Source organism: Vigna unguiculata, chromosome 6 (genome assembly GCF_004118075.2).
Source record: "Vigna unguiculata cultivar IT97K-499-35 chromosome 6, ASM411807v1, whole genome shotgun sequence".
Classification (NCBI taxonomy): Eukaryota; Viridiplantae; Streptophyta; class Magnoliopsida; order Fabales; family Fabaceae; genus Vigna; species Vigna unguiculata.
Genome location: NC_040284.1, coordinates 22411901 through 22424180, shown reverse-complemented (window position 1 = coordinate 22424180; position 12280 = coordinate 22411901). Strand labels below are relative to the sequence as shown.

Sequence of the window (12280 nt, the reverse complement as noted above, 5' to 3'; positions counted from 1 at the left end):
AAGAATTACGACAATTCAAAAACCTAAAAGAAGTTTTCTTGAAAAATTCCTCTTTTTTTAAACTACCTTGTACTAAAAAGTTACCTTTTGAAATTCCCAAACCTATTTTTGTGATATTTATTATTGGTCAAACAATATTCTAATTGTATATGTATATTTTGTCAGAAAAAAAATGTTTTCTCTATCTCAAATTCTAACGCACTTAATCTAGAATTCTTAAACATTTTGAAAATTATGCATTTTATTTCGAGGACCAAAATAAAAGGCAAATAAAAGTCATACGTAGAAGCACACACTTATAATATTATACCACATAAACTAACAAACCACCATCCAAACCAAGTCAGTGGTCGATTATATAGATATTTAACGACAACATTAAACTCAAATTATTAAGAGAATAATGATAAGCTAGTAGAGTTCTTGAGTTTGAGTTTGTTGTGTATGGCTACATATAACATGAAGAGAAGTTCTCCTTCTTGGCTAGTCCATAACCATGAATATTATTCATGCGTAGTCTCTTTTGTCCTGTCTGTTTGTAACAACAAAACAACAAATAATGTAGAATCAATTGTTAACTATTAATTACACCACTTTTGTGGTCGATAGTCACATTAAAAATATTTAATTTACATAGCTTTTACCTTGCCATAGACAAATTATGCATGCTTTGATTGATACCCGTGAGGTTCCTACGTTCATACGAAAAGTTGACTTTATAAGACTTTTCATTGATAAGTAATAGAGGAAACGATAGATCGAATGACACACTTGATGAAAATCACATACACAAATGAGAATGTTTAGGCATGTCAAGAGGATGAGTATTTATGGGTAGTAGTTTTCTAGTACCTTATTCGTTAGATAAATATTTGTCTCATATCCGTACTCATATTCGTGCTCATATTCATTATGCAGGTACTTCTATATTTTTTTAATATCCACCGAATATTCATGGGTACCCGTGAATATTTAAAAAAAAATTATTTGATAATAAAAATTTAACCAAAAATTCGAATAAAAATACAATAATCTTTATAAATTTTAAACAAAGTGAAAGTAATTCATTTAAGGGTTAAGTATGTTTTTAGTCCCTAAACTTTGACCAAAAATTGGAATTCATCCTTGTCTGAAACTTCGATACATTTTAGTCCCTAAACTTTAAAAATGAATGAATATAGTCCTTTTAACAAAATTATGTTAACATTTTTTTAGGTTTAGAATGCATTTTTTTTGTAGATATTGAACCGAGAATATGTCAAATAATGTAAACAACTAGAATATTAACATGAAACGCATTCGATCCGTAAAAAAAAATAACGAAATTGGGTTAAAAGGACTATATTTATTCATTTTTAAAGTTTAGGGACCAAAATGTATCGAAGTTTCGGATAGGGATGAATTCCAATTTTGAATCAAAGTGCAAGGACTAAAATCATACTTAACCCTTCATTTAAATAGTGTTGAATGACAACTTACAAATTAATGAAGATTTTTTAAAACCAATTGATAAAAAATAACTCATTTAAAATCAATGTGTTAATGTTTTAATAATTTTTTTTAATTTAAATTAAAGTATAGCGGATACAGGTGTCCACGGGTACGGATACTATGATACTCGTACTCGTCCCGTTAACATGCGGATACGGGTATAAAAAATATTTGTACCTATACCTATTACCTGCGGTATCCATTTTCAATACCTATTTTTTAACCATTGTAGGTTTTATCCACGGATACGTACGATTACAGATTTTTTTTTTGACATTCTTAAAAATGTCCATATATAAAGAAAGAGAGAATTCTTTTTTCTTGTTTATCCTTATCCTATGATTGCTATTTGTGAAATAAAAAAAGAAAAGTTATATAATCTATATAATTATGACTTGGTTACGAATAATAGAAAACAAATTTAACTCCAGAGTCAATGACGAGTTGATAACTATAGCATATTGTTTCGAGAGGTCATTTGAGTTTCTCGTTATCGATGAACTCTTTTTTTTTTCTTTATTTATCGATAATTATGGTTTATTTTTGCTTAAGCCATTCTGAACATACCTTGGTGGCTCTTCATCTGAATCCTCGGCATCAGATTCAGAATTTATATCCTCGGCATCAGATTCCTCAGAATTTATACCCTCGGCTTCAGATTCCTCAACTTCGGATTCTTCTTCAGTTTCAGATTCTTCGGCTTCAGATTCCTCATCTTCAGATTCTTCGACTTCAGATTCCTCAGCTTCAGATTCCCAATCCTCATCATCACTATCCTTTGTATTTGAACCTTCCGCATCAAAATACTTAGCTGACTTAGCAAAGCCATGTTCAAATATCATAACCAATATATATTGAATTGGTATTTAATAATTCTAAAATAAATGATTGAAAATTTAAAGAATTAGACTTTAATTAGTGAATTTGATCATTTGAGTTAGGTATTACTAAAAGAGAAAAATATAGTAAAATCATATTTCTCCTTCGATCTTTTCTATTGTAAATTCTTATTTGCATAATTTATTCCTAAAAAAAAAAATTCTTCTAGACCTTCTTTTAAGAATTCGTTGCTTCTTTCACTGCAAAAGTCCTAACAATTTTGACATCCCTCTTCTTTCAAAACTACCGGTTTCCTAATAATTGACACTGAAAAAAAAAATACTTTTTAAGTATAACACCAACTAATAAATAACAATAATTTATACGACAATAAAATAGTTTTGATCATAATGATTAAAAATTAATTACAATTAAGTTTGACGTGAAAGAAACTTCCATCGATATTAGTTTGAAAAACACTATCGATTAAGTTGATGATGTTTCAACCTTGTCGTGAGAGTTGATGATATCTTAACCAAATTCAAGTCAATGATCTACTGATTGAGTTTTACTGAAGAGATACAACACCAATAAAATATGAGTCTAATCGTATAAGGCATTGACACCACTCTCAACTCAAAACCAAAAATCTTAAGGCTTTGGGTTGAGAGTGATGTCAATGTCTTATGTGGTTGGGTTTAGGTTTTATTGGTGTTGTATCTCCCCAGTGAAACTCCCTCCCCCTGTAGACCTAACAAGTGGTATCAGATCCGATGGTTAAAATCGGTTCAGACGAGTGCAAATCCATGTATCGAAAGTTTTCCTAGGGTTCCTGGTAAGTGTGTTCCGTTAAGATGAACGGCGATACGAGAAGGGGTACTCATGGTTGGGAATGCTTCCGCTGGAAGGGAGAGTGTACCAATGTGGTGAAAAGGACTCACCCTTGAGGGGGAGATTGTTAAGAGTCCAAGTGTGAGTCTAAGTCCCACATTGGATAGAAATGAAAAATTGGAGCACCATATAAGGACAAAGACCCATAAACTCATTGTTTTAAAGTTTTTTGGATTGAGAGTGATGTCAATGTCTTATGTGGTTGAACTCAGATCTCATTGATGTTGCATCTTCCCAGTGAACTTCCTCCCTCAAAAAATCCAACAAGTGCTATAAGAACACGATAAAATTCTAAATTTCAGGGGAGAAACGATATAAAAAAAATTTAATTATTACTTTTTAGGTGAAATTTAAAATTTTTAATTTCTTAAAAATTGTCTATTTAGACAACATATTTTTATTATAAACATTTAATTTTTGTATATAAATTAATAATCCTCTAAAAACGTCCTAATATAATATTATTCGTAAGTAATGGATATAAGTATTTTAATTACTTATTTATTTATTTATAGGACTAGAGGATATATCATAGTATCTAACAACATATACATGGTAGTACCTATAAGAAATCAATCATTACAAATAAATTTTATTTGGATATTAAAAAGAAATAAAGTTATTGACAAAGAAATACTGACCATCGATTTTAAATTGGATTTATATATTTATATATTTTTTACTTATATGAAATTGAAGTTCTTTTAAATAAATGAATTGTTTTAAACTTAAACTATGTTATACAACTTATTCAAATTTGTTTTTCAGAAAGACTAAATTTATTTGCTATGTTATGCCATTTTATTTAAATTATACTTTTAAATTATTTTTTATGGATGGACATAAAAGAATTCATCATGAGTATTTTTTTTTTTTTAATTAAATACCTATAAGTAACGAAACGGTTTTCAATTTTTAGACTAGGCAGGTATAAATATACCTTCTAACCATCTCGATCCGTTGTTGTTTATATTTGGAATGACAATCTAACCTTATTTTAAAGGTAGTGTTGAGTATAGTTACATATCAATATAAGAAATATATAATTTAACTTATAGTTTAAATCAAATAAATTACATTAAAGTATTAGATAGTGAGAAATGGATTACGAAATTTTTATATTAGATTTTATCGAATAGATGTAATGAAGTGTCCTTGCTATATCAAATAACAACTAGGAATATGTGTGTAGTTCCTAAATCTTGTACAAGTGATGTTTTAGACCTTTTTGATTCCTAAGAATATTTATGTAATTCCAAAATCTTTGTGGAAATAGAGTTGTGTGTTGTTACTTATACTTTTATGAAGGGAAAAAAATGTGTGTGTGACGATGATGTTTTATGAATAAATCCTCACAAATAATTATGGGAGCAAGGATTAAAATTGATTTATGCACAAATGATCTTGTATTTAATTATGACCGGTATAAGTTAATTTACTTAGTTTGTGTTTGTTTAGTGACTATGATGATTATATTTAATATACGAGTATAATTAAAGAGTACTTGTAGGTTTAAGATATCATCAAAGATTTATTATTATTAGAATTTTTCATATGGTATGAGATTCTTCTTATAAATTTGTTAAAATATTTGCAAGAAAATATTTAATTATGAATATGTGTTACTGTGAAAAGATTTTTAATTTAATTTATAGCTTAAATCAAATAAATTAAAATATTAAGTACTGGTAAAAAAATATGAAATTCTTGTATTAAATTTTATAGAATAAGTGTAATTGATTTAAGCTAATTTCCTTGGTTTGTGTTTGTTTATCGTGATTATACTGTAATATACGAGTATAACGAGTGCACGAGATTAGAGCAAGTATTAGTTTTTTATACTTAGTAAGTATTATACTATAATATACGAGTATAACAATATTGTAGCTTTAAGAGACCATACATTAATTATATAAAAAATTTAAGAATATTATTTTTATTCTAAAAAACAGTAAACATGTAGTATATTGTGCTTTGAATAATATTATAATGGTGAATGCAAGATTATTACCTTGTAGCAATTTCCTAATCTAGGACAAGTCTACAATCAGCAAAAAAGACATGAAAAAAGATTTTGCAATTAAGTTTTATACATAAAAGATATTAAAGTACGCATCAAAATAAAGAGAGAGGTATTTAGATAAGTATTAAGGATAACAAATAACCATATGTTGATTGAGTTCACTCAACCAGTTGAAAATAATACTAAAATATTTATTTAAAAGAATAAACCTCTTTATATCTTCCTTTTTCAATGAATGTATTTATGATATTTTAAATTTAGTTATATATTGAATTAGAAACGCTTGAATATATACTATACAATATTTTAGGACGTATGTATGTGTCTGTATTGTTTAACTTTAACTGGGTCATTTTGTTATAACAATATATAAAAAGTAAAAAGATATATTGTTTTGAATCCATTTTTCGTTATTTTAAGTTTATTCTTAATTATTATTTTAAAAATTAATTATTTTATAAATAGTTTATTTTTAATTATTATTTTAAAAATTTATTTTATCATTAAAGGTTTTTTTAACAATTTTTGTTGTATACATTTTTTATTTTTTTAATTTTACACTTAACAATTTTTAAAATTAATTATATATTTTTTATTAATTTTTACGCAAATTTCTATAAAATTAAAAATGTGAATACACATACACGGTAACGTTTGTATATCTGTTAGTATTAACTAAAAAATATTGTATTTTATCATTAATTCCAATTAACCAAGACACTAATCTCATTTATATGGTGGTGTAGGATTAGTACCTTTGTCTAGTTGTTTGGCATAGGCCAATCCACTCTCTACAATAAATGAAATAAATAAATATATATATATATATATATATATATATATATATATATATTATATTTATGATATATGATACATTACAGAAGCATGAACCAACAGTACCTTCAGTAGGGACTTGGCTCTCAGGCTTGGAGAAGGGAAAACCTGTATTCACGAAAGAATAAGAAGAATGTGATGCTTTAAGTAATTCACGATAACTTTAAGTAACATTAATATTAACGAATGAGACTCTGTTTTCTACTAAGAAAGAAAAAACAGTTTCATCTATGTTTTGTTTAGTATTGGACAAAAAATCTAATTTTTTATCCATTCCATTTTTGCTATAGTTCAATCCATTTAAAATCTATTTTATTAAAAAATTCAATCCATTTAAAATCATTTTAATGAATTTGGATTTCAATCTAATCCACATTTTTATATATTTTATCGATTGAATATTTATTATTTAAATCAAGATTTTCAAATATGGATAATCCAAAAAATTCAATCCAAATTTTCAATTTAAATTTTTAGTTGGGTTAAACTAAAGGTTGAGATGGACTAGGCTAAATCCAGACTCAGATGGACCTTATTCGACGACCTGTACGGACCGGACAGGCCTGATGACCCTGAAAGACCAAACAGGCCCAATTACCAAAATAGCCTGGACCGACCCGAATACCCAAATGGGTTGGGACGACCCGACACTTAGATGGGTCATGCCTGACGACCTGTACGAACTGGGTAAGCCCGATGACCCTGATGGGTCAAACAGGCCTGATGACCCGAACAAGCTGAGTCGGCCCGATGACCTGGACAAGTTGAGTCCGCTTGACGACTCGGATGGGTTATGCCAAACGACCTGTATGGACCAGACATGCCCAACGACCCTAACAGGTCAGGTGGGCCCGATGACCCGATTGTGTGAGGTCGGGCCGACACGATGAGTAGACTTGTCGACCCTGAGCCGACGACATAAAGTTTAATAATATATCTTAAAAAATAATATATTTTTCATATTTAAGAAGAAAGTCCATGGGCAGACTTTTTTGGCCCTAGCCCACGTGGGCTAGGACCTAGCCTTGTGAGTTAGGCCAAATTGACAGTTCTAACTAAATTGTATTGTGTCGGCCTTTAAGACACAAGTTTTAGAAAATTCAATTTAAATTTCTTTTAAAAAAAATGGATTCTAGATTTGGATCTTGATCCAAATATTTGGACTGAATTTAAATCTTGATCCAAATATTTCGATCTGAGTTTTAAAAAGTCTAAATTAATTTGGTTAAAAAAATGGATTTGAATAAAAAATCTAATCCAATTATTTGAATCTAAAATGGATGTGGATTGAATAATTTTGAAAATCCAAGACCACCTCTAGTTTTGTAGATGTTTACAAAGACAATTTAACTCATTGACTTGTTCATATACACATATATAAAATGATGTCAATGAACGAAAATGGATTGAAATTTGCGATGAAAAGAGAAAGATGCAAGAGAAAGGATAAAGGAAATTTACTTGGCTGCCTTAAACTCATCATGTTCTTGTTCGTGCAGCTAGTTTAAACCCAGAAAACCAGTGTTAATTTTCTTATTTTGGGTTGGGAATGGAACCAACGAAGCTACAGATAAATACTTCAACAATGGAATAAACTTGTGTAGGATGTGGCTGTTGAGGTTTAGTATCTTCATCTTCTTCCAAGAATAGAACCTTGTTCTTGATTGAAGAATATATGCACCACCCACTACTCTTCTCTCTGTTTTATCAATCACTAACAGCTAACTTTCAACGATTAATACGTTAAGAAACAGTAATTACATTAGTTTGTACACCATATCAATTAATCAATTATGCTAATTGCATTTTAGAGGTTAAGTGCATTAGTTTGACAAAATTTTTTTAATAAAATTTATTTTTCAACACATATCAAACTTTTTTTTTTCTAAATCACATCAAATTTTTCTTTCATTTATTGAAGTAATGTGTCTTGTCAAAAATTTGTCAATAATATTTTATTAAAAAATAATTTTCCATGCAGCATATGGAATGTTGTTACTTCATTGCTTAGAAAATAAGCCAAACAAACATGATTCCCTTTAAAAACCAATTTTCCTTTTACATTGTTGGCTGCATTTTATTAACTTAATTAAAACGGTAATTATTCTAGAATTGATTTTAAACCAAGGAAAAAATAATAATAAATTATTTAATTCAAAGTTAATACTAGTTTAAGTCAGAAAAATTGAAGTACTTAGACCTATAATTTACTTTTCTATTTATAATCACAAGTGTTTTAAATTTTGAAAAATGTTTTTTTACACTATTTACACTTAATATAATCTTTATAAAAATAAAAAACAAAAAATATATAATCTTCTATCTTTGGCTAAACTATCTCTCAAATTATAAAAAACTTATTTTTAGTCTTCTGAATCGACCTTCTGACAATAGGATCATTTACTCATATTGTAATTACTTATTGTAACTATTACTTTAAAACTTCACATAAAATAATTTCAATTGATTGATAAAATACAAAATATTTACACAAAATAATGTATCTAAACTAGACTCAACATAGACTTATGTATACTATAGGATAATTTCTTTTTATAAATTAGGATAAATAAAATAATATTTTTATGGGTCAGAACTATATTTATTAAACTTAAATAACTATTTTTGTTTTTGATGTTATCAACTTTTGTTTGACTTTCGTTAATTTGATTGTTAGGATCAAACGTTTATCATTAGGCAAAAAATTATAGTTTTACTTAAGAGTGTAACAACGTCGAGATTTGATTGTAATTTGATTCTAATGATCTCTACCACAGGACAATTAATGTCATCTGCAACAATTTCTCCATATGTATTTATCCTATTAAAAATTTCACTATTTGATCATGATTTGATTCATCTAGCTTTCGCCACGAAATAATTGTACAATCCACAACAGTAATGTGTTAGCGATCAGTAATCAGTTACGACGAGCGAAAATCAAAATGCAAGATGTATGGTTGTTATGGATTTGAGAATAAAAAAAGAAAACTTTAAATTCTATGTATACTTTCATAACATTTAAGAATACTTTTGGAAAAAAATATGATGCTTCACTTTTGTTTTTCAGTTATTTTACTACTATTTAATTATGTTATACATTATTTATTCGTATATGTATTTTATGTATTTTTATTTAAATAAATATTTTTGTAGTAGAAGACAATCTTAAAATTAATGTATACAATTAATCATGCACATGGAAACCTATTATGAACAGGTACTTCAATTTGACGTATCCATATTTCATATTTCATGATATTTATCAATAATAATAATAAATTATAAATTTTTATGTTGACAATTTTTGATATATATGACTTTAATTTAAATTCACATATTAACAATTTTATATATATATATATATATATATATATATATATATATATATATATATATATATATATATATATATATTGTATTCTATAATATATAGATGGAAACCCAATCCACCTAAGGACACCAACATCATAATCAATGAGGCATGTTTGTTAACATATTTGTAGACTCAATGATACATATGTGTATACACGCGTGTTGTATACACATTTAAATTATAATTGTTTGCAATTAATAATTCAATATAGATATTTGTTGTTTGCAATTAATAATTCAATATAGATATTTGTTGTTTGAAAAACAGTTTTGAACGGGTTCAAATTTTCTGTTGAACTTTTAATATTGTATTTTTACTCAACCATTAAAATACATTAATTTTAATATATAAAATTAGTGTATATTTTAAGAACACAGTAAATGAATAATACCAAAAATAAAATAAAAAGTCGTTTTAAACCTATCATACCCATGTACACATGCGTAGGTTAATTTGATTCTGAATTGCTTTTATCTCTTGAATATAAAGGTTAATAAACTTATCTAATTCTCTTAAAGCTTTTATTAATTTTTAATTCATAATATTTGCTTCATATAAGTTATTTGAAATATTTCGTAACTTAGTATCTAAATTCCAACAACATGACTTTATTAGAAAAACGTTGATAAAGTATTATTTGTTTTAATTAATTATTTTGAAATTGATAAAGAAAATTGTTGGAAAAAAATACATTATTAATTATAATGTATTATTCTTTTTACTTTCAAGAATCACCTTGTTAATAAAGAAATAAGATTAACTTTTCAAATATAAAGAAAAAACACAATCTTAGAGAATGATTACTACAATAACTATGTTTAACACCGAAAATATTTTCAACTCTTTCATCTAAGTTAGAGATGTCAAATAAATCCGTCCCCGTGGGTATTGTTCGAACTCGTTCCTGTTTTGACGGGGAATTCCCGCATTGACTGGGTATGGGTATGGGTATGGGGAATCCCGACTTTTTCAGTTGGGTATGGGGATAGGTATGGGGCCGTCATAATACCCGTTCCCGCCATATCTCCATTCTCGTTTAAATTATTAAAATATTCACAATTAATCAAGTAACCCCTATATATATATATATATTATTTTTTTATTTTATTTTATTTTATTTTTTTATTTCTTTTAATTATTTGGTTTGTCATGAAACTCATTCTCATCTCCAATATATTTTTTTATCTTATCATAACATTTATGTAATTATGTTAAAATGATGTATGTTAATTAAAAAAATTTTATGCCTCACATTTGAATATTTCTATTATTTTTTAATATTTTTATTTATTATAAATTTTCCTTTCACATGAGAATGTTTATACTGTAATATAAAAAAAGTTCTTTACTTATTATTATTATTAATTTTTGTTTAATTTGAAAAACTCTTTTGTTTCATTAAAATAATTTTCATTATTTTTCAACCATTGAGTATATATGTTGATATTTGAAAAGTTTTCTTAGTTCTCTAAGATATTTTTCGTCTTATCATACCTTAATTATACATTTGATTTTCCTTTGTGTGATTTTTTTCGATAGTCTCTCAAATTATTTCTAAAACACACATTTGTTAGTTTTTTAAAATTTTTATTTATTGTTTTTATTTTCATCATGTAGAATAATATTTTGATATATTCTATCTAATTATTTTTTATTTTATAACTCATTATTAAAATCGTACTGTAATTTTTTCACTTTAAATTATGTTTGAAGTGGTTAAAATTATATATATATATATATATATATATATATATATATATATATATATATATATATATATATATATATATATATATATATATATAATGATAGTTATGAATAGTATATGATAATTCACTACAATAAAAACATGAAATGGTGACTGATTTAGTCAGTAACCCATATCAGTCACTATTTTTCGTCATTGGTGGTACTAGTTGATTTATTGTCTGAATCAATGACTAAATTAGTGACCGATTCAATGATCGAATCGGTACTTGATTTAGTGACTAATTTATTTGTAATTTAATGACAAATTTTTTGGTCACTAATGATATTTCTATTTAATTTTAACCACTTCAAAAATAATTTAATAATTAGTTCTCTAAAGTATGTTTCATCTTATCATACCTTAATTATACATTTGATTTCCTTTGTGCGATTTCTTTCAATAGTTTCTCAAATTATTTCTAAAACACACATTTGTTAATTTTTTAATATTTTTTTTTATTGTTTATTTTCATCATGTAGAATAATATTTCGATATATTCTATCTAATTATTTGTTATTTTATAAATCATTATTAATCATACTATAGTTTTTTTTCACTTTAATTGTATAAATAACTTTTATTTACTACAATATAAAAATTTAATGTAATTACTATGAATATTTTTTTGTCACTATCCAACATATATTGAAGTTCAAAAGATACAAAATCTCTGTCAAAATTTTATTATTATGTTTATTATTTGTTCTTTGTGTCATTTTGATAAAGTTCTGTATTATAACTTTTATTAGTGTATAAAAAAGAGATTCATTAGAATTTAAAAAATTGAAGTAAACAGACATTTAAAATATATTTTAATTTGAATATTTGTTTTCCTTTTATATTTTTTTGAAATATTTTTTAATTTTATCAACTAAGTTCATCAATGTTGTAGTTTGTAAATTTAATAAATGTTTTGGTTCTCATGAAATTTTATTTGGTATTCTAATCTAAAATGTAGACAATTATAATTTATTTCAAAGTATTTGATATGGAATAAACAATCATCCTCCTAATATTGAATATTTGATAATATTATGTTTTCTTTACCGTAATTTTTTTCTTTTATAAAAATTAATATTGAAGTAGTTAGAACACC

General features: G+C 26.0%; 1 protein-coding gene across 4 annotated transcripts; it reads right to left on the bottom strand.

Moving 5' to 3' along the window:
* Positions 1-279: 279 nt before the first annotated feature.
* Positions 280-7666, bottom strand: LOC114188937 (acidic leucine-rich nuclear phosphoprotein 32-related protein 2-like). 4 transcript variants are annotated; one of them, XM_028077609.1, is made up of 6 exons: positions 7520-7655; positions 6125-6166; positions 5980-6015; positions 2059-2281; positions 645-692; positions 280-532 (listed from the first exon to the last, which is right to left on the bottom strand). In XM_028077609.1, the coding sequence occupies exons 1-6, from the start codon at positions 7539-7541 to the stop codon at positions 508-510; spliced, it is 396 nt and encodes a 131-aa protein (XP_027933410.1). In that variant the 5' UTR covers positions 7542-7655; the 3' UTR covers positions 280-507. The 4 variants fall into 4 exon arrangements, with proteins under 4 accessions (XP_027933410.1, XP_027933412.1, XP_027933413.1 ...); XM_028077611.1 differs by lacking the exon at positions 5980-6015 and having other exon boundaries at positions 7520-7666; XM_028077612.1 differs by lacking the exon at positions 645-692.
* Positions 7667-12280: the final 4614 nt, after the last annotated feature.

Excerpts from the sequence above, each read along its gene's own strand:
- LOC114188937 (XM_028077609.1), bottom strand. The coding sequence starts at position 7,541 with ATGATGAGTTTAAGGCAGCCAA. Across the intron at positions 2,282-5,979 it reads TGCCAAACAACTAGACAAAG|GTTCAAATACAAAGGATAGT; the intron begins GTACTAATCCTA and ends TTGATGCGGAAG. Across the intron at positions 693-2,058 it reads TCAGATGAAGAGCCACCAAG|GAACCTCACGGGTATCAATC; the intron begins GTATGTTCAGAA and ends GTATGAACGTAG.